At 46.3% G+C, this 20041-nt stretch overlaps 2 protein-coding genes across 12 annotated transcripts in view; both read left to right on the top strand.

Moving 5' to 3' along the window:
- The window catches only part of RNF213 (ring finger protein 213), a 111167-nt gene extending 105862 nt beyond the window's left edge, over positions 1-5305 (top strand). Inside the window, exons 66-70 of the mRNA XM_060135564.1 lie at positions 900-977; positions 1906-2100; positions 2536-2625; positions 2719-2897; positions 4114-5305. Coding sequence (XP_059991547.1) covers positions 900-977; positions 1906-2100; positions 2536-2625; positions 2719-2897; positions 4114-4267 — 696 coding nt within the window. The 3' untranslated portion in view covers positions 4268-5305. The remainder of the gene's footprint in view (positions 1-899; positions 978-1905; positions 2101-2535; positions 2626-2718; positions 2898-4113) is intronic.
- A 4017-nt stretch (positions 5306-9322) lies between these two features.
- The window catches only part of ENDOV (endonuclease V), an 87538-nt gene continuing 76819 nt past the window's right edge, over positions 9323-20041 (top strand). For all 11 annotated transcript variants that reach the window (XM_060132788.1, XM_060132789.1, XM_060132787.1 and 8 more), the window contains exons 1-4: positions 9323-9425; positions 9743-9914; positions 19251-19385; positions 19593-19632. In XM_060132788.1, coding sequence (XP_059988771.1) covers positions 9370-9425; positions 9743-9914; positions 19251-19385; positions 19593-19632 — 403 coding nt within the window. In that variant the 5' untranslated portion in view covers positions 9323-9369. The remainder of the gene's footprint in view (positions 9426-9742; positions 9915-19250; positions 19386-19592; positions 19633-20041) is intronic.

Here is a 20041-nt window from a genome sequence, read left to right as displayed (position 1 = left end):
TGGACTCATCGTCCGGATTTCTATGCCATAATTAATGGCACCACCAAAACCTCATTGTTTTCCCCCTTTTCCTTTAGTCTGCACACACAGTCTGTCATCCGGCGCCCCCGTTTCACCACCATAACCATCAGGCACCCCCGTTTCACCACCAGAGCCCGCTGCTCTAGTTCAAAGCATCTGTCCTTAAGTTCCACTGCTACGGTAGCTCCCAACTGGTCCCTGCCTTCAGGCTCTTTAGCCCACATTTCTTACATCCAGATCTGCATCCCACCACCCTGTTGGATAACCTTGATGCGCATATGGCACAAAAGGCCCTGTGGCCTTGCCCTGACCCTGTCTCCAGCCAGTTCCCCACGTTGAACCCCATAACCTCACATACTGGATCAGTCTCCCTCCCCTGAATGCACCCTGCACTTCCCCATCTGTTCTTTACCTGGGCTGTACTTGCTCCTTCCAGGTCCAGTCAAGGGTATGGTACTTCAGTATATTTATGCTCCTTCCCTGCCCGCAGTTAAACTGTGAACTGTTTGAGCTCAAGGCTGCTTTTAATTCACTCTGCTCTCCCTGTTAGCAGAGTGCCCCCTCATTCAGTCAGTTCTCAGTGTCCCATTGGGAGGTCCTCAGGACCTACTTCCCCCGGCGGCCTGCAGGCCACAGTATTCTATGTGACAGTATCTGCTTGGCCACAAAGGCCAGGCTGGGTTCCTCATGTCACTGTTTCCATAGATTACGGGTTAAACACGGACATCACGTGGCAACAAGGAGCTGCCTGCTTTGCCTGGTGATGCACTGAATAGCCTGGGACTACATTTGAGTTTCTGCTCAAGCATATATTGTCATTTGATGGAAACCTCCACAGTGGATTCCATTTCCAAAGACTTTTTTCTTTCTCACTTTAGGGAATACCCACTCTGGTGTACAGACGTGACTGGAACTATGAACATCTCTTCATGGACATCAAGAACAAAATGCCACAGGTGATGATGATCAATCTTATTTGCGTGTGCCTCTGTCTTATCAGAGTGTTTCCATCCATGTTAGGACTCTTCCACCCGCACTCCTGGCATTTGCCATGAGCACCAAAGAGTTTCAGGGCCTCCCTACGTTCAGAGCCCAGTGCTCTTGCCAGACGGCAAGCAGGACAGCAGATCAACAGAAGTTTTCTTGTTGAGTATAAACAGATTGAAATCTTGTGCTTGTAGTTTTTTAGCAATGATGTCATGACTGTGTATGCTGATGCAAAAGGTTCAGAGAATTTATTTATTCCTGCTTTTCTGGTTTATGTGTGTTATGTGTGTGGGGGGGTGTGTGTGATGTATATGTGTGTGGTTTGTATGTATGTATATGTCTATATGCATATCTTCACCAAGTTGATTTGAGGATTCAGTGAGTTCATCTCTCTTTCTGTAACATACCTAAATACTGCTGACACTTAACAAGCACCAAGTGTTAACTACTGCTGTTTTGGGGGGGGGGTTTTGGGGGTTTTTTGGCTGCTTTGGGTCTTTGTTGCTGCGCGCAGGCTTACTGTAGTTGCGGTGAGCAGGAGCTACTCTTCATTGTGATGCGTGGGCTTCTCATTGCGGTGGCTTCTCTTGTTGTGGAGCACGGGCTCTAAGCACATAGGCTTCAGTAGTTGCGGCGCGCAGGCTCAGTAGTTGTGGCGCACGGGCTTAGTTGCTCCACGGCATGCGGGATCTTCCCAGACCAGGGATTGAACCCGTGTCCCCTGCATTGGCAGGTGGATTCTTAACCACTGCGCCCCCAGGGAAGTCTTACTGCCGTTTAAATTAGAGAGTCTGTCCCATTTTGTGGCCTTAGCAGTGAAGAAGGTAAGCACTCTTATCAAGTAGCAGTGCACAGGAAGCCCCAACCATGAACTCTATCCTGCTTTTGACTTCCTAGAGCCCCCTCCCCAACGTGGCCATCAGTGCCATCAGAGGACAACTGCAGTCCTACAGCGATGCCTGTGAAGCTCTGTCTGCCATAGAAGTCACGTTGGGGTTTCTGAGCACAGCTGGGGGGGATCCAAACATGCACTTAAATGTGTATATCCAAGACATGCTGCGGATGGGTGATCAGGCCTCACAGGTTTCAAAGGTGGGTCTCATGTCAGCCTCTCTCCAAAGGAAATCAGCATTGTCCCTCTCCATCGTCTCCTCACTTCCTACTGGGATACCACCACCCAGGGAGTACTGATCTAAGCAGCCCCTGAAAAGGAGGGGAGGCAAGAACACCCCCTCCCCGAGCCAGCCCACAGTGTAATCAGAACACACTGATGGGAAAGGCGGAGATGTGCTTGGAACTTAAAGATCTAGACTGAGTGCCACAAATATGCGGAGGCATGCCTGCAAACTGCACGCCGCTGGTGGACCCCGAGATGTTGCAGCGGGGAGAGGGCTTTCAGAGACGTTCTGGAGATGAGGCAGGGAATTAGTGGACGAAGCAGAGGTGCCTCTGTGGTGAGGGAGGTGGAATCAGTGCAGGGCCAAGTGAAAACAGCACCTCCTATTCAGGAGTTCTGTTCTCTTTCAGGCCTTAAACAGATGCCAGTTAAAACACACCATCTCCCTCTGGCAGTTCCTCTCTGCCCACAAGTCTGAACATCTGCTTCGACTGAGAAAAGTGAGTCTGGCCTCTTCCTGTCCACCTGGACGAAAGGAGCTGCACGCTCCCTTCCCTGGCTTCCGTGTGTCATGTGTTCTTATTTCATTCCAGGAGCCATTTGGGGAAATCAGTCCAAGGTACAAAGTTGATCTCAGCCCTGAAAATGCTAAGCTGCTCAACACCTTCCTGAATCAGATTGGCCTGGATGCCTTCCTCCTGGAACTTCACGAAATGATAGTCTTGAAGCTAAAGAACCCCAAGACCGCGGAGAATTTCAACCCTGAGTGGAGGTACAGGCTTGTAAGCCTGCTGAGCGAGGCACACACACAACATTCTGCCACGTCTCCCGAGATCTTCCACAGACGTGAAAATCATTCTTATATTACTGCAGAAATTGGTTTCCTGCTGATGTACCATTACCAATTGCAAAAAAGTCATATATTCTCATTATAACAAGTGGACTTCCTACGTCAGAGAGATGTGCATTTTAAATTTGATAGAAAAAGCTACGCCAATGTATAGTGTATAAGAATACCCAACATTGGATATTATTCGTCTTTTATATTTTTACCAATCTAATGGCCCAAAAATGGGATCTCATTTTTGCTTGTATTTTCCTATTTACTGGTGAGGCTGAAAATATTTATCAGCCATTTGTATATCTTCCTCCAAATTGCCTCTTGATATCTTATGATTATTTTTCTTTTGGGCTATTTGTCTTTTTCTTAATCTTTTATCTGTTTTGTTACAAATGCTCTATCTTTAATTTTATGAAGCCAAATCTGGCAGAATTTTCCTACAGAAGTTTCCAAGGACTCTTTAGGAAAAATATACCTGTAGGAGTCTTATCCCAAGGTTATAAAATATTCTCCCATGTTTTTTCCTGTGCTTTTATAGTTTTATATATTACATTTGTTTTGTTAACCAATTATTTTTATGTGTGGCCTGAGGTAGGGATTTAGCTTTACTGTTTTTCTAAATAGATAGATAGTGAAACTCCAGTTTTCCTCACCGACACACTTCGTAATTGCTGTTTTCCTCCATTATGTATATGGCATATGTCTATTTACATTTGTATTCTTTGAACTTATTCAAGAAGTCTTTACTATCCTGGACTTTTAGTGTAGGGAAAGAAGATCCCTTTTCTAGAGAATTTACGATCTTTGTTACAGATGAACTGGAATATAAGCTTTTTTTGAATGGCGAGGCTTTTTTTGTAAAGCAGGTGTATCACTAGAGTGCTTAGAACCATCTGACGGGGCCCCTATCAAGGGGTGCTCCATCCCATAGGGTATGTGTACTGCAGTGTGGGGAGCAGCAGGGATGTACTAGAACCTTGAACCTAGGATTCTAGTGCCAGGTCGGTAACTCAGCAGTTGGTTGACTCTCGTTATTTCTGGCCTTCATGAGCACTTTGGTTCTCTGACGACCTGAAAAAGCAACCAGTGATGGTCTCCTTATGTCACATGACTGTTTAACGCTGTCTCTTGTTCCTTGGTTTTTCAGCCTGAGAGACACACTGGTGAGTTACATGGAGACTAAAGAGAGTGAAATTCTTCCCGAAATGGAATCTCAGTTCCCAGAAGAAATACTGCTTTCCAGTTGTGTCTCTGTGTGGAAAATGGCTGCTGAACTGAAACGGAATCGACAGACGAGATAGAATCATTTTCTATCTCTGCAAGAGACTTGGGCAGAGAAGGCTCTTGCTTCCTCACTGGTGGGATGGGTTCCTTTGTGGGCTATTGCCTTTGTGCGTGCTTAGAAGGAAAGCTATTGGCACAGCACTAAATTTGAGACCAAGATGTGCTGTCCGGCTGACAACTTTTTGAGAGCCAAGCTGTTTCAGGAACATGTGTATATTCTGAAACTATCTTCTCATATTCTGAATACCGTTCATTAGGAGGTGAAAATTGAAGATTATATGAAACTAGAATAAACCACCATCCTCTGCATTCCAGGAAAAACCAAAAAATAGCTTCTCAGCTTCACATATAGGAATCTGTGCCTCAGATGTCCTAGCTTCTTACGATGCACGTACCCAGCCCACCAGGCCCTTCTTTCTCAGACCACTGCATAGTGACAGGGAGGGAAAATGGGGTTATTAATTTGTCTTCTTTTCTAGTTTATTCTGCACTCACAAACGAGAATCTGGCTTTCTTCTTTCTTCCATTCCTTTAAATTCAGAAAATTGTACAAATATTTCTAGGTTTTCAAGAAGATATGAAAAAGTGCCAGACTCTTTTTTGTCTTCTCACAAATACAAGTCAGGGCATTCTGTGAGTGCCGTGAGGCCAAACTAGCCAGCCCTCACCCAAGCCCGCAAATGAGTCACTGCCAAATTTCCAGGGTCAGAGCCCACAAGCTTTCATTGTGAAGAGCACTGGGCCAAGAGTCAAGGACACTTTCGGTGTCTTAGTTTGATTTCCTTCCAGTTCTAGTATTCTAGTAAATTCTAAATGAAAGATTATCAGTGTAAATTTGGATCAAAGGCATGGTTCTGGCATTTCTTGGGGAAGTTTTTGCCTCTCTACCATTCTGCCAAATAAACATGAACTCTTAGTGTGGTCTTGATTTCCCCAAGTGTATGACTATCTGGTCCTTTCTTTGGGTCTCAGCCAAGGCATAATAACACTCAGAGAGAATATAAAACCAGTCACATTTCTGAAAAAGGAAATAAAGAATAGTCAACACACCCTGATCTTGCGCTGCTTTTCTCACTGTGTTGTGCCTTTTTTTCAAAATCTACTTGATGCTTCTGACCTCTCTGGACTAATTCCTATTCCTAGATAGCTCAGCACCTGTTAGCCCTGGGATGACAGTTGTTTACAAGTCAGAGGTAAATGTCTTTTCATACATATTCTGAATGAGATGATGACTCAATCAACTTGAAATTGGGCCCATGGAATGGGGAGAGCTACAAAAATAGAAAATGCTCGCCAAGGACACCATGGGCCCTTCAGCACCATTGGAGGGAGCCGTAGAAGAATCCGTGCTCCATTTCTATTACTTTGGTTTCTCTTCACCATGTTTGATAAAGGGGAGCACAGGAATCCAGGATTTGATACAATATCCACTTGCATGTAGTAACCTCTGATTGTTGAATCATTCCATGCAAAGGCACTCTGCCACAATATCAGCTGGATTGTGCATTTAATGGATGTGAGAGTGGGGGAGTTGCTTGTTCATCCCTTCAGTTTGCACTTGGAACTCCTTTGATACCTCAGAGTTGGGATGGAGCTGACCAGCCTGTGAAGACCTCCTTTGGTGGGTGGGGGGGGAGAATTTTTTTTTCCTACTTTTATGAAGGTTTTATTTTTTTGATGAAGATAATGTTGTTTTGTATGCTATGCTTTCAAAGTGTTAACTGTCATTATCTAGCATTATCTTGTTGTTTGTACAGAAATACACTGGCCTAGCACAGGCAGATGTAAATTTTGTTATACTTGTCATAGCTGTTTTAATAAACTTGAATTTTGCTGCTAAAGAATCCTCTTTGGGGAAGAGGCTTTGGGGAATGGTTTCATGTGTTCGTGGAGATGTCCTTGCAGGGGTGTCCATAAAGTGGAAGGTTCTTTTTTTTTTTAATTTATTTATTTTTGGCTGTGTTGGGTCTTCGTTGCTGTGCGTGGGCTTTCTCTAGTTGTGGTGAGCAGGGGCTACTCTTTGTTGCGGTGCACGGGCTTCTCATTGTAATGGCTTCTCGTTGCTGAGCCTGGGCTCTAGGCGCATGGGCTTCGGTAGTTGTGGCACGTGGGCTCAGTAGCTGTGGCTCACGGGCTCTAGAGTGCAGACTCAGTAGTTGTGGCGCACAGGCTTAGTTGCTCCGTGGCATGTGGGATCTTACCGGACCAGGGCTCGAACCCGTGTCCCCTGTGTTGGCAGGCGGATTCTTAACTACTGCACCACCAGGGAAGTCCCAAAGTGGAAGGTTCTTGACAGAAAACATACACTCTGGTTTAGAATGTGACAGGGTAAACTTTTCCTGTGGACAAAATGACAGCAGAGCTGAAGTGGAGTTTTACACTGCTCCCCCGTCGCCAGGCTCAGGGGCTAAAGCTTAATCCTAGAGGACTGCCCTCCCACTCCCAGCCTAACAGGACTTTCCTGGAGGATAGCAGAGCTCCAGCCAATGATGAGTAACAGCTGATTCTGTCAGGGGGCTGGGCTGTGGGATGGGCAAACAGCTCCTCAGGAAAAGGAAATAGACACTTGAAGGAGAAACAGTAAATTTCCAGCAGCCCACTTTTGTTCCAGTGGCAAAACACTGCTTTAGGGGAAAACTGCATTTTCCTCTTCTAAAATGAAGAGGTTCCTCCAGGAGAGAACCCCATGGTCTGGAACCGCAGCAAGGAGAAGAGGCGCTGGTTCACGAAGGAGACGTGCCCCCCCGCCCCGTGTCTTCTTCCCCACAGCGTCTGTGTCAACTCCACCTACTCTCCCTTCCTCAGTAGCTCCTCACTGACCCTGACCTTCCCCTCTAGCCCTCGTTTCCATTCATATTCTGGATTGTTCCTGCTCCACAGTTCTGTCTGCTTTCAGCCCAGGAGGAAACATTCACTAGGTTAGTGATGACTTAATCTGAAAATCTTCACAACTGATCACTGTCTCCTTCTTTCTAAGACCTTACTATGTGTGTAAATTATTTACCTTTCATCAGTGGCTGTAGGATTTCGTCACGTGTTAACTGAGACAAGTCATGAGCTATTTCAGTCACTCCTAGGTTCAGGCAATTCCCACCCGGAAACAAACTTCTAGTGATAATCAATGTGAAGAAAGGGCTTTGCTCAGTAGGTAAAGCTACCCATGTCCAGCCCCGTGCAAGGGCACTGCTACATCTCTGACTTCATATGTTCGCAACAAGTGTAGGGTCGCTGTATCAGCTGGGTCTAGAGGGACACGAGATGAGAAGGTAGAAGAAAGCCTGAGGCCTTGAGCTGAATAACAATCCATCCAACCATGATTAGCATTTTTATTGCTTCCTGCTCTTTCTAATCCCTCTCCACTAATTAATCCCCTGCCCAAACATTATGAATCTCATTTCCAACTGGAAAAACACCAAGAAAGTGCCTTCTCCCGAGAAAGCAAATGCTGACAAGATTGAAACCTCATCAGACTGAAGTGTATTCTGGGGACAGCAGGACTGTGCTTCCTTCTGAGGAGCTGGGATTATTTTGGGAAGCCATCTGGGGCAAGAGCAGAGAGAAACTGGAAGGGAAAGGGCCCAGCTGGAGCACATGGAAGCCACCCCTGCAACTGCATATCCTATAAAGGCCTGCCTTCAACCCTGCTCCCCTTCCTTCACACGTAGACCCACTTGGAGTGTTACACATTCCCCAGCATTCCTTCCCCATCACCACGCCTGTACCCTGAAGCACATCAGAACCTCAACCCAGAGCACTGCTCCTTCCTCAGCACCCAGTAACTGCCTCCTGTGGAGATGGAGTGACTCCTGTGGAGTGAATGACTCCTGATTACTAAAGCGAAATGCCTCTGTGTCCTGACTGCTCTGTAACACAAGGCTGACACACAGTACAGCCCAGATGGACCACAGAGTAAATCTTGGCTCTCCCATTTGCCGCCAGTGGTCAAATGCCATATGAAGCTTTTCCTGAACCTCAGACTCCAATCCTGTATTTTCCTCTTGAGGTCTATATTCAGACTAGATTACTTATCCATATACTTCTCTTAATTCCCCTAGTAGAATATAAACCACGGGTTAAATCGCTACACTTCAGCCTAGCTGGCTGCCTTTCAAATACACCAACCTCTTTGCTACCTCAGACCTTGAAATGCTCCCATATTATTTTCACTCCAGCACTTAACACAATTGCAGTTCCACCATGAGGAAGCTGTAACCCCAGCATCTCACACAACACCTAGCACAAAGAGAATGGAATTACTACTCATTCAATTGAAGAGCAGGGGGTCAGTCAATGTTCCACAGGTTGTCCGTAGTAAGTCTTTCTGCTCACCAAGATCCACCGGGTCAAATTTACGAGTCTGGCTCCACTAAGGACTGTGTCCTGTCCTCAAAAAGAGTCCCTGAAACGGAGGTCAAGGTGTCATGTAAGCGGCAGATGCTTGGTGATGGCGTTCAGGACACACTACCCCAAAATATGGCACATTGGTGTATTGATCTTAAGCCGGAGAAATTCGAGAAAACGGCAGAAGCAGCAAGATCACTCCTGCTTCTCCCATTTTTCACTCCAAATCTCCCACGTGAAAGGTCCCCTCCCTGTACCAGGAGGGAGAGAGACATTCTCATCACCAGAGACAGGGCGTTTAAGGCCAAGGTGAGCAAACCTCCATCTGGTTTCACCATTTACTACCCACAGCCCAAACCTCTCTGCCTTAACAATTCTTCACAAATTCATTGTTTCTTTATCCAAAGGGTATAAAGCTTCCCGCTCTGGTCACTTCAGGTCTCCACTCTCCGGTGAAAGGTGTCATGTACGTGTAGAAATTCAGTAAAATGTGTACACGTGCTTTTCTCCTGCAGATCTGTTTGTCAGTGTAACTTTCAGATCCCGTCAGGGGCCCTGGACGGGGACAACTTTCCTTCCCCCACGGCTGCGGGGAAAGGCTGACTCTGAGGTCGGCGGCCGCTACTCCCGAGCCGCTGGTCCCCAGCAGGGCCTCAGGCCACGAGGCGGCAACGTCCCGGACCCTGACCCGAGCGCCGCCATGGCAACGATGCGGTCCGGCGCCTGCGCGCGGCGCCCCGCAAGTGACGCCACAGGAAGGGGCGTTCAGGGCCGCGCCATGGCCCGAAAGGCGGCTGGGAGGCCGCCGGAGGAAACGCTGTCGCTCTGGAAACGGTAATGGGGCCGGAGGACGCGTAAGATCCGGGGACTGGAGCGACGAGGTTCCCCGCGGACCTCCGACCTCGTAATCCCCGGCTTGGGGCCGCTGGGGCCTGCGACCGTTTCCGGCGTGCGGGCGAAAGGGCGTTCGGGAGCTGTAGCTTCCGGCGACGCGTCTGGGTCCCAGGGAAGGGAGGGGGTGAGACCGGGAGGGTCCCCGGGTAGAGCCCCGAACCCCGGGCCTGGACGCTCCGTGTGTGGGCGGCCGCAGCCGTACCGCGGGGTGGGGGGATCTGGGCTGGGCTGCCCGCTGGACCTGTTTCTGCCCTCAGGGAGCAAGCCCTGTTGAAGACACTTGTCGTGGACCGGGACACGGAGGCGTGGCAACGGGACCCCGCTTTTTCGGGTCTGCAGAGGGTCGGGGGCATGGATGTGTCCTTTGTGAAGGGCGACAGTGTCAGCGCCTGCGCCTCCCTGGTGGTGCTTAGCTACCCTGAGCTCGAGGTAACCCCGGGGGGACGCTGGCTAGGGGCCGCTACGCTGGGCCCCGGGGTGCATTAGTGAGAGAGGTGGGGCTCTGGACAGGGAACAGTGTTAGGGTAGAACCCCGCTTCTCCTTTCGTGGGAGTTCATTAATGAATTGGGAAGCCTTTGAAAAGAAGAGGATAGGGGACAAAAACTGAAGTCATTCTGTGACTTACATCCAAATAAACTCATGATCTCCAAGTGTGGCCGTTATCTTGGGCTCCCCATGTCAGGGGCCCACAGCAACACACCCTCAAGTTGCCCAAGCTGGAAATCTCTGTCTTCCCAGACCCCTCACAGCAGGTCACACACGAACTCCATTTTTTCTCCCCCCTAAAATCACTGGAGTCTTATCTATCCACTTGTCTGCATCGCTGCTGTCCCTTCCCTGGCTGTGCCACCGTCACCTCTCCTGTAGGTGACAGGCAGAATCTTTCCTGGGTCCCTTCTCCATGCTGCCATCAGAGCAATTTTTCTAAAAACCAAATGTGAGCAGGTCACCACCTAGTCCACTTAAGACACTTATGTGCCTATCCTGTGATCTCATGGTAAATAAAAGTGACACTCACGGACAAGGCATAAAGGCCGTTCGTGATCTGACCCCTGCTTAACGTAACTCTCTGTAGGCTCACCTCTGGCTACCACCCGCTCCTCACCCACTCCCCACTCCAGAGGCCTTTGGCTTCCTCAAACACGCCTTGCTGTATCTGCCTGCCTGATCTTAGCAGTGAAGTTTCCTCTCCTGGAATGTTTTTCCTGGCTAACTGCTCCTCATCTCTTAGGTCCTCCAGTAAGCCCCCCTTCGTCCTGCAAGACCAGGAGTTGCTCTCAGCACCCTCTCATTCCTCTTTATCACACTGGGATGGAATTGGCCTGTGTGTCTCCCCTACCAGAATGTAAACTCCACAATGGTAGGAACCATGCTGTCTTGCCCACCGGTTGTAGCCTCTGCACCTAGTTCAATGCCTGACACATAGAAGACGATCGAATAGATACGTGAATGAATGAACAGCGTGCCCACGATTCCTTTGGAGTCAACAGCTCAGGAAGCCTTGGCTAAAGAAGAGCTTGATGAGGAAACCTCTGCTCTGCAGCTTCAGCATTTCCCCCTCCCTGCTCCTCTGCCTGATCCCAAAGCTACTACCTTCCTGCCTCAGCGTCTTTGTGCTTTACTTGGAAGATCCTTTAGTCAAAATTCAGCAGAAATATATTGATACCTGACTCAGAGTTTGGTGAGGAATAATTGAGATCATGTATGGAAAGCAATTAGCATAATGGGCGTGTGGTAAGCCCTCAAAAATTAAATGCTAAGCCACTGTTAATTCTGAGGATGACTTCTCGCTTCTCAAGACCCAGTTCACTTGTTCCCATTGCTCTATACCTTTCCGTACCTGCAGAATTAACCACCCCCTTGTCTCTGTCCTAGGCCTGTTTCTTATGCATGTGCTATTACAGTGCTTCTCACACTGTATTAAAGTTACCAGTTTAGGAGGTACTCGCAGATCTTACAGCCTGTTAATGGAGCACTCTCCTTTTGCAGTAGTCTTCCTCCCCTCATTGCAATAATAGTTTTGAATAGTTCCCCTTACCTCAAAGAAAAGTTATTGGTATATTCTGGTTTTCCCACCATCTGTAGGTTCTGAAGGGCAGGGTTATACTGTATTTCTTTTGGAGCCCCAGCACTGAGCAGAGTGCTTGCTACTTGGATGTAGTCAGCACTTGTCATCCTGTGCTATGGAAGCTTAGACTAGGGAATGATCTTGGAATAGTCTGGTCCAATGACTCCCAAATGCCCAACCATGGATCTATGCAATGAGAGTCGCCTGGAAGTGCATTTAGAAATATGGATTCCATAGGCAAATTCATAGAGACACAAAGTAGATTTGTGGTTGCCAAGGGCTAGGGATTGGGATGGAGGGTGACTGCTAATGGGTATAAGAATTACCTGGGGGTGGTGAAAATGTTCTAAAATTGGATTATGATAATGGTTGCACAACTCTGTAAATACCAGAAAGCGTTGAATTATACTCTTCAGGTAATTTTATGGTAGTCAATTATATCTCAATAAAGTTGTTAAAAAAAAAAAAGATTCCAGGGCCCCACTCCCTTTACTGATATTTACCTTTTTAAACAATCCTTCCTGTGATTCCAAAGCAAAGCCAGGCTGTGAATCACTGGTCTCCTTTTGCACAGCCAGGAATCCTTTCCTCACCATCCCTGACAAATCGTGGCCTCACACCAGAGCCCGTTCCATAGTTGGAATCCTGGTTCGTGTGTTCTTTTCCACATGGAGCTGAAATTTAGTTGTTTGTGACTTCTGCCTTAAGGTGCAGAGCACAGGACAAACCTTTCCTACCCTCCTATTTGAAGACAGTCCTGTGTTCTCCTGAGTTTCACTGAGGTGATTCCAGCTCCTTCACTTGCTGCTTGTCCTCCAGCCTGCCCTCAGTGAGTAGGGCCCATTTTTACATCCAGCACCCAGAACTGAATCGAGTACCTCAAGTGCAGTTCAGCCTTTTGGTTCAACCGTTTGGTGGGCCTAATGCACAACGCCAGCTTAGGTTGAAACTTGCATATCTTCACAGAGACTACTGACTAGATCATGCCCACACGCTAATTATACAACTGATTTTTCCTTCTCCCAGAATTTTTTTAACATATTTATTGGAGTATAAGTGCCTTATAATGTTGTGTTAGTTTCTGCTGTATAACGAAGTGAATCTGCTATATGTATGCACATATCCCCATATCCCCTCCCTCTTGCGTTTCCCTCCCTCCCACTCTCCCTATCCCACCGCTCTAGGTGGTCACAAAGCACCAAGCTGATCTCCCTGTACGATGCTGCTGCTTCCCACTAGCTATCTAGTTTACATTTGGTAATGTATATATGTCAGTGCTACTCTCTCATTTCATCCCTTCTCCCAGATTTTTAACTTGAAAATGTGTGCACATACTGAAAAGTTGAAAGAGTAATACATTGAATACCCGTATACCCTCTGCTTAAGATTCAGCTGATTTTGTAGTCTGTGTGTGTGCGCACTGAGATTCAAGAGTGCCTCCTAGAGGCTGTGACAGCTCAGCAAACCTGTCCTAGAATATTTTCCTACATCATGGCAGCGTCATTATCACACCTTAAAATATACATACATTATTCCATCACCACCTGAATCCCATTCCATAACACATTTCCCCAGTTGTCCCCACATGTCTCTTAAAGCTGGTTTTGTATTTTTCTCTGATCTGTAAAACTTTGACATGTGTTATGTTATAGTTGCTGTTGATAGTAGATTATTATTACTGTGGAGATTTTTTTTGAGAGGGGGTCCAGTATATTGCTGTTTACTTTTTTTTCCACTAAGATACATTTTTAAAAATTTTATTTATTTACTTTTTATACAGCAGGTTCTTATTCGTTATCTATTTTGTACATATTAGTGTATATATGTCAATCCCAATCTCCCAATTCATCCCACCACCACCAGCAGCCCCGCCTCCCCTTAATTTCTTAATTTTCCTTTATTTCTCTTTCTGATCTTTTGTTGTTAGTGTATAGGAATGCAAGAGATTACTGTGCATTAATTTTGTATCTTGCAGCTTTACCAAATTCATTGATTATCTCTACTAGTTTTCTGGTGGCATCTTTAGGATTCTCTATGTATAGTATCATGTCATCTATCTGCAAACAGTGACAGTTTTACTTCTTCTTTTCCTATTTGTATCCCTGTAATTTCTTTTTCTTCTCTGATTGCTGTGGCTAGACTTCCAAAACTATGTTGAATAATAGTGGTGAGAGTGGACATCCTTGTCTTGTTCCTGATCTTAGAGGAAATGCTTTGTTTTTCACCATTGGGAATGATGCTTGCTGTGGGTTTCTCGTATATGGCCTTTATTATGTTGAGGTAGGTTTCCTCTATGCCCACCTTCTGGAGAGTTTTTATCATGAATGGGTGTTGAACTTTGTCAAAAGCTTTTTCTGCACCTATTGAGATGATCATATGGTGGTGGTGGTGGTGTTTTAATATTTATTTATTTGGTTGCACTGGCTCATAGTTGTGGCAGGTGGGCTCCTTAGTTGCAGCATGCGGGCTCAGTAGTTGTGGCACATGGGCTTAGTTGCTCCGTGGCACGTGGCATCTTCCCGGACCAGGGATCGAACCCGTGTCCCCTGCATTGGCAGGCAGATTCTTTATCCACTGTGCCACCAGGGAAGTCCAATCATACGGTTTTTAATTCTTCAGTTTGTTAGTATGGTGTATCACATTGATTGATTTGCATATATTGAAGAATCCTTGCATCCCTGGGATAAATCCCACTTGATCATGGTGAACGATCCTTTTAATGTGTTTTTGGATTCTGTTTCCTAGTATTTTGTTGAGGATTTTTGCATCTATATTCATCAGTGATATTGGTCTGTAATTTTCTTTTTTTTGTAGTATCTTTGTCTGGTTTTGGTATCAGGGTGATGGTGGCCTCGTAGAATTAATTTGGGAGTGTTCCTTCCTCTGCAATATTTTGGAAGAGTTTGAGAAGAATGGGTGTTAGCTCTTCTCTAAATGTTTGGTAGAATTCACCTGTGAAGCCATCTGGTCCTGGACTTTTGTTTGTTGGGATATTTTTAATCACAGTTTCAATTTCATTACTTGTGATTGGTCTGTTTATATTTTCTATTTCTTCATGGTTCAGTCTTGGAAGGTTACACCTTTCCAAGAATTTGTCCATTTCTTCCAGGTTGTCCATTTTATTGGCGTAGAGTTGTTTGTAGTAGTCTCTTATGATGCTTTGTATTTCTGTGGTGTCCATTGTAGCTTCTCCTTTTTCATTTCTAATTTTATTGATTTGAGTCCTTTCCCTCTTTTTCTTGATGAGTCTGGCTAAAGGTTTATCAATTTTGTTTATCTTCTCAAAAACCAGCTTTTAGTTTTATTGATCTTTGCTATTGTTTTCTTTCTATTTCATTTATTTCTGCTCTGATCTTTATGATTTCTTTCTTTCTACTAACTTGGGGTTTTGTTTGTTCTTCTTTCTCTAGTTCCTTTAGGGGTAAGGTTAGATTGTTTATTGAGATTTTTCTTGTTTCTTGAAGTAGGATTGTATTGCTATAAACTTCCCTCTTAGAACTGCTTTTGCTGCATCCCATAGGTTTTGAATCGTGTTTTCATTGTCATTTGTCTCGAGGTATTTTTTTGATTTCCTCTTTGATTTCTTCAGTGATCTCTTGTTTATTTAGTAACATATTGTTTAGCCTCCATGTGTTTGTGGTTTTTACGTTTCTTTCCCTGTAATTGATTTCTAATCTCAAAGTGTTGTGGTTGGAAAAGATGCTTGATATGATTTCAGTTTTCTTAAATTTACTGAGGCTTGATTTGTGACCCAAGATATGATCTATCCTGGAGAATGTCCCATGTGTACTTGAGAAGAAAGTGTTATCTGCTGTTTTCAGATGGAATGTCCTATAAATATCAATTAAATCTATCTGGTCTGTTGTGTCATTTAAAGCTTGTGTTTCCTTTTTAATTTTCTGTCTGGATGATCAGTCCATTGATGTAAGTGAGGTGTTAAAGTCCCCCACTGTTATTGTGTTATTGTCGATTTCCTCTTTTATAGCTGTTAGCATTTGCCTTATGTATTGTGGTGCTCCTATGTTGGGTGCATACATATTTATAATTGTTATGTTTTCTTCTTGGATTGATCCCTTGATCATTATATAGTGTCCTTCCTTGTCTCTTGTAACATTCTTTATTTTAAAGTCTATTTTATCTGATATGAGTATTGCTACTCCAGCTTTCTTTTGGTTTCCATTTGCACGGAATATCTTTTTCCATCCCCTTACTTTCAGTCTGTATGTGTCTCTAGGTCTGAAGTGGGTCTCTTGTAGCCAGCATATATATGGGTCTTGTTTTGGTATCCATTCAGCGAGCCTGTGTCTTTTGGTTGGAGCATTTAATCCATTCACATTTAAGGTAATTATCAATAAGTATGTTCCTATTACCATTTTCTTAATTGTTACTGGTTTGTTTTTGTAGGTCCTTTTCTTCTCTTTTGTTTCCCACTTAGAGAAGTTCCTTTTAGCATTTGTTGTAGAGCTGGTTTGGTGGTGCTGAATTCTCTTAGCTTCTGCTTGTCTGTAAAGCTTTTGATTTCTCTGTCAAATCTGAATGAAATCCTTGCCAGGTAGAGTAATCTTAGTTGTAGCTTCTTCCTTTTCATCACTTTAAATATATCTTGCCACTCCCTTCTGGCTTGTAGAGTTTCTGCTGAGAAACCAGCTGTTAACCTTATGGGAGTTCCCTTGTATGTTATTTGTCATTTTTCCCTTGTTGCTTTCAGTAATTTTTCTTTGTCTTTAATTTTTGTCAGTTTGATGACTGTGTGTCTCAGTGTGTTTCTCTTTGGGTTTATCCTGCCTGGGACTCTGCATTTCCTGGACTTGGGTGGCTATTTCCTTTCCCAAGTTAGGGAAGTTTTCAACTATAATCTCTTCAAATATTTTCTCGGGTCCTTTCTCTCTTCTCCTTCTGGGACCCCTATAATGTGAATGTTGGTGTGTTTAATGTTTTCCCAGAGGTTTCTCAGGCTGTCTTCATTTCTTTGCATTCCTTTTTCTTTATTCTGTTCCATGGCAGTGAATTCCACCATTCTGTCTTCCAGGTCACTTATCCGTTCTTTTGCCTCAGTTATTCTACTATGAATTCCTTCTAGTGTATTTTTCATTTCAGTTATTGTATTGTTCATCTCTGTTTGTTTGTTCTTTAATTCTTCTAGGTGTTTGTTCTTTAATTCTTCTAGGTCTTTGTTAAACATTCCTTGCATCTTCTCCATCTTTGCCTCCATTCTTTTTCCGAGGTCCTGGATCATCTTCACTATCATTATTATGAATTCTTTTTCTGGAAGGTTGCCTATCTCTACTTCATTTAGTTGTTTTTCTGGGGTTTTATATTGTTCCTTCATCTGGTACATTGTCTTCTGCCTTTTCATTTTGTCTGTCTTTCTATGAGTGCAGTTTTTCATTCCACAGGCTGGAGGATTGTAGTTCTTCTTGCTTCTGCTGTCTGCCTTCTGGTGGATCTTCACTAAGATACATCTTGAGTTGACTTCCATGTCAGTTTCCCCAAGTTCCCACTTGGGTCTTTCAATATGTGGGGTCAGATCTTCTTTTATTTTTGGAACGTTTCTTAGTTTGTGGTTTTAAGTATTAGTTATATTTATTATTTCAGCTCCATAGTTTTGTTTCTCTTTTTCAGTCATGCATATGCTGGGTTTTCTGTCTTGTCAGGTTTTTTTGTGTTTCTGTTTTTATTTCTGCCAGGTTGTGCTCTCTGTCTGGCGTTTAGTTAACTTACCTCTGCTGCACAACTGGTTGGGGGCAACATTTCATCAACTCACAAGGTTTGATCATTGCCTTCTGAGTTCTCTGTTCACTCTAAGTTGTACTTAGGTACTTCCCTGGTGTTCCAGTGGCTAAGACTCTGCACTTCCACTGCAGGGAAGATCCTGCATGCCACACGGTGTGGCCTTAAAAAAAAAAAAATGTATTTAAACAGGAAACTCAAGGGCCAGGGGTTTGGGTGCCTCAGTGGGTTTCTTAAATCATGAGGGACGGTGAAGTATCGTCGTGCCAATAAATGGCATCCTTTTCAGAAGCAAAGACGGCCAGTGTCTCTTCTGATTCTTTGATACTCTCGTTTCCAAAGGACCTTACACTTCTGGCCTCGCTCTCTTCTCCACAAGCCCCCAGGGCTCACCTGTGTCTCCCCAGAGCAGCATCTTCCTGATAAGGCTGGGGCTGCCCCCCAGGTCTCATTCCATCAGGCTCCCTACCACTATGCCCCACCACACCCCCTGCCCTTGTCCCTTCCCCACCTGCCTTTCTGGCGAGGGGCCCAAAGCTGGCTCTGTGAGTCTGGGCTGTTTATTTCCGCCAGTAGATGCACACCGTTGCTTGTAATTGGCTTGTCTCCCAGTTATGCTGTGGGCATGGGGTAGAGGGGGTTCATCTCCTCTCCTGTGGATCTCTGGTTCCTGGAGCTTGTGCAGAGGGATTCAAACGTAAGCAGCCACCATCATCCTGTGGGAACTCAGGCCACACTTGAACTTAACGCATGTCCCCGTGAAGAGTCATCCTGTTGCATGGGGTTCAGCACTCCAGCCTGCCGGGTTCACTGTGAATCGAATTCTCTGGTCTGTCATCCGGTTGGACCCTGCCCACTCTAGGTCATTGGCAGTTTGATGAGTTTCCTGTGAGTCACTGATAAAAATGTTGGAAGGACGAGCCCCTTCCTCCATGCTATTAGAGTAATTCTTTCATTTAGGGACATGTCATTATGACCTGGCTTCAAGGGAGAGGTGGAAGTATGATTTTGAAAGCTATCACCAAGAGATTGGTGGGGGGGTGGGATGGTCAGTAACAATCCAGGACATCTGAAGGTTCTGGAGAATGTGTGCTTAGTGGGAAACGTTCTCACCTCCGGTGGTCTGGCTGTAATGAAAACTCAAGGTTTAAGGGGCTTAGGGCTGCCGTCCTGTGCTCTGAGCGGGTCATTACATGCTAATCAAGTACCAACAGGGCCTCCTCTTCCATGCTGTGTTAGGACTTTTCAGTTTCAAGAAGAGTCTGCCAGAGCGTGTGGAAATTCTGGGTGGTCCCCAGCAGGTCTGCCTCAGACTCCTGGCCCCCACTCCTCCCAGCGTGAGCCAGACCTTTTAGCACAACATCCCCAGGGGTATCCCCTCTTCTCTCTCTGGGGTTATTTGCAGCCTCAGAATTTTTCTTTTTGGACTCTCCCATCCCTTGGGACCCAATTCTCTTCCAAACTGCCTCACTCTGAGATCGTGCCTGTCCTTTTTCCGAAATATTTGTAATCTCTTTTCTTAAAGCCAGAGTTGCCCTTCTTGCTATTGTAGCCTCTGTGAAGACTTGGCCTTTTCTTCCTGGAGGCCCCTTCTAATATGGCACTATGGTGTCTGTTCACAGGTGCTTCTTGTGCTTTGTCTTCTGTGAGCCTCCAAAAAGCCTGGCAGCAGGGTGGGGTGGGGAGGCAGCAGGTCTGATTTACAAAGGAGGCAGCCTGAGGAGGGCCTGTTACAGACCAGGTGTGGCCAGTACCTTTGAAATGGCAGCATTTGACTCCCCACTGCCCATCTGCAGGGTGGATCACCTGTCTCCAGTTAGTGAGGCAGGGAAGGGGGCGACTTGGGGGTGGGCCTGGGAGACAGAGGGAGTGACAGGGATTGTCAGATAAGGGCCAAGGGCATGTGAGGGTGCGGGGGAGGTGGCCAGGGCCGCGCGTGCCTAGTGACCTGGGTGCCTGGTGGCAGGTGATGTATGAGGACTGTCGCATGGTGAGCCTGACAGCCCCCTACGTGTCAGGCTTCCTGGCCTTCCGAGAGGTGCCCTTCCTGGTGGACGCGGTGCAGCAGCTGCGGGAGAAGGAGCCCCGCCTCATGCCCCAGGCAGGTATCTCACTGGGTTGGAGGAAAGGCCCTCCACAGGCCCCGCCCCATTGCAGGGAGATATCCACGAGCTTCCTGGAGAAGTGCTTTTGCCTCAAGAGGGATCAGACCTAAAGAGCTGGGGCCCTCGTCTTGCTCTGGGATGCCCCAACCTGATGGGCGAGGGGCACTTCAGCTGACCGTGACTTTCCCCTGTGGCTCTTCCAGGTCCTTTTTGTGGATGGAAATGGGGTGCTCCACCACCGAGGTAATCTGCTCCCAAGACTCCCTGAGAGGGCTGTAAGAGAGGGACCAGGAGGGGTGCAGTCCGCCTGCACCAGGCCCCAGGCCCTCTGCCACCAGCCTGGCCTTGCAGCTCCTTCTGGCCTTGCTTTCCTTGTCAAGGCCCCCTAGTAAGGAGCCCCTACTTCTCTTCACCCCTGCCCCTTTCCTGCCTGCCTCCACCGCCTCTGCTGGCTCAGCTCAGGTACCAACATCCAGTTTGGCCCTGACGCTTCCAGAAGTCTCAGGCCCTGAGCCCAGCTAGCCTGTCCCACTGGCGGCCTGCCCTGTGTCCTAAACAGACCCTTGCCTGAAACCGAACAGGAACAGACAGGTGTGCCTGTTCCCCACTGACACAGGGAAACCCACACCCACCTCGGTGCTGGAACCTTGTC

Source organism: Lagenorhynchus albirostris, chromosome 20, assembly GCF_949774975.1.
Source record: "Lagenorhynchus albirostris chromosome 20, mLagAlb1.1, whole genome shotgun sequence".
Lineage (NCBI taxonomy): Eukaryota > Metazoa > Chordata > Mammalia > Artiodactyla > Delphinidae > Lagenorhynchus > Lagenorhynchus albirostris.
The sequence above is the reverse complement of the archived record's forward strand: the minus strand, read 5'-3'. Positions and strand labels throughout refer to the sequence as shown.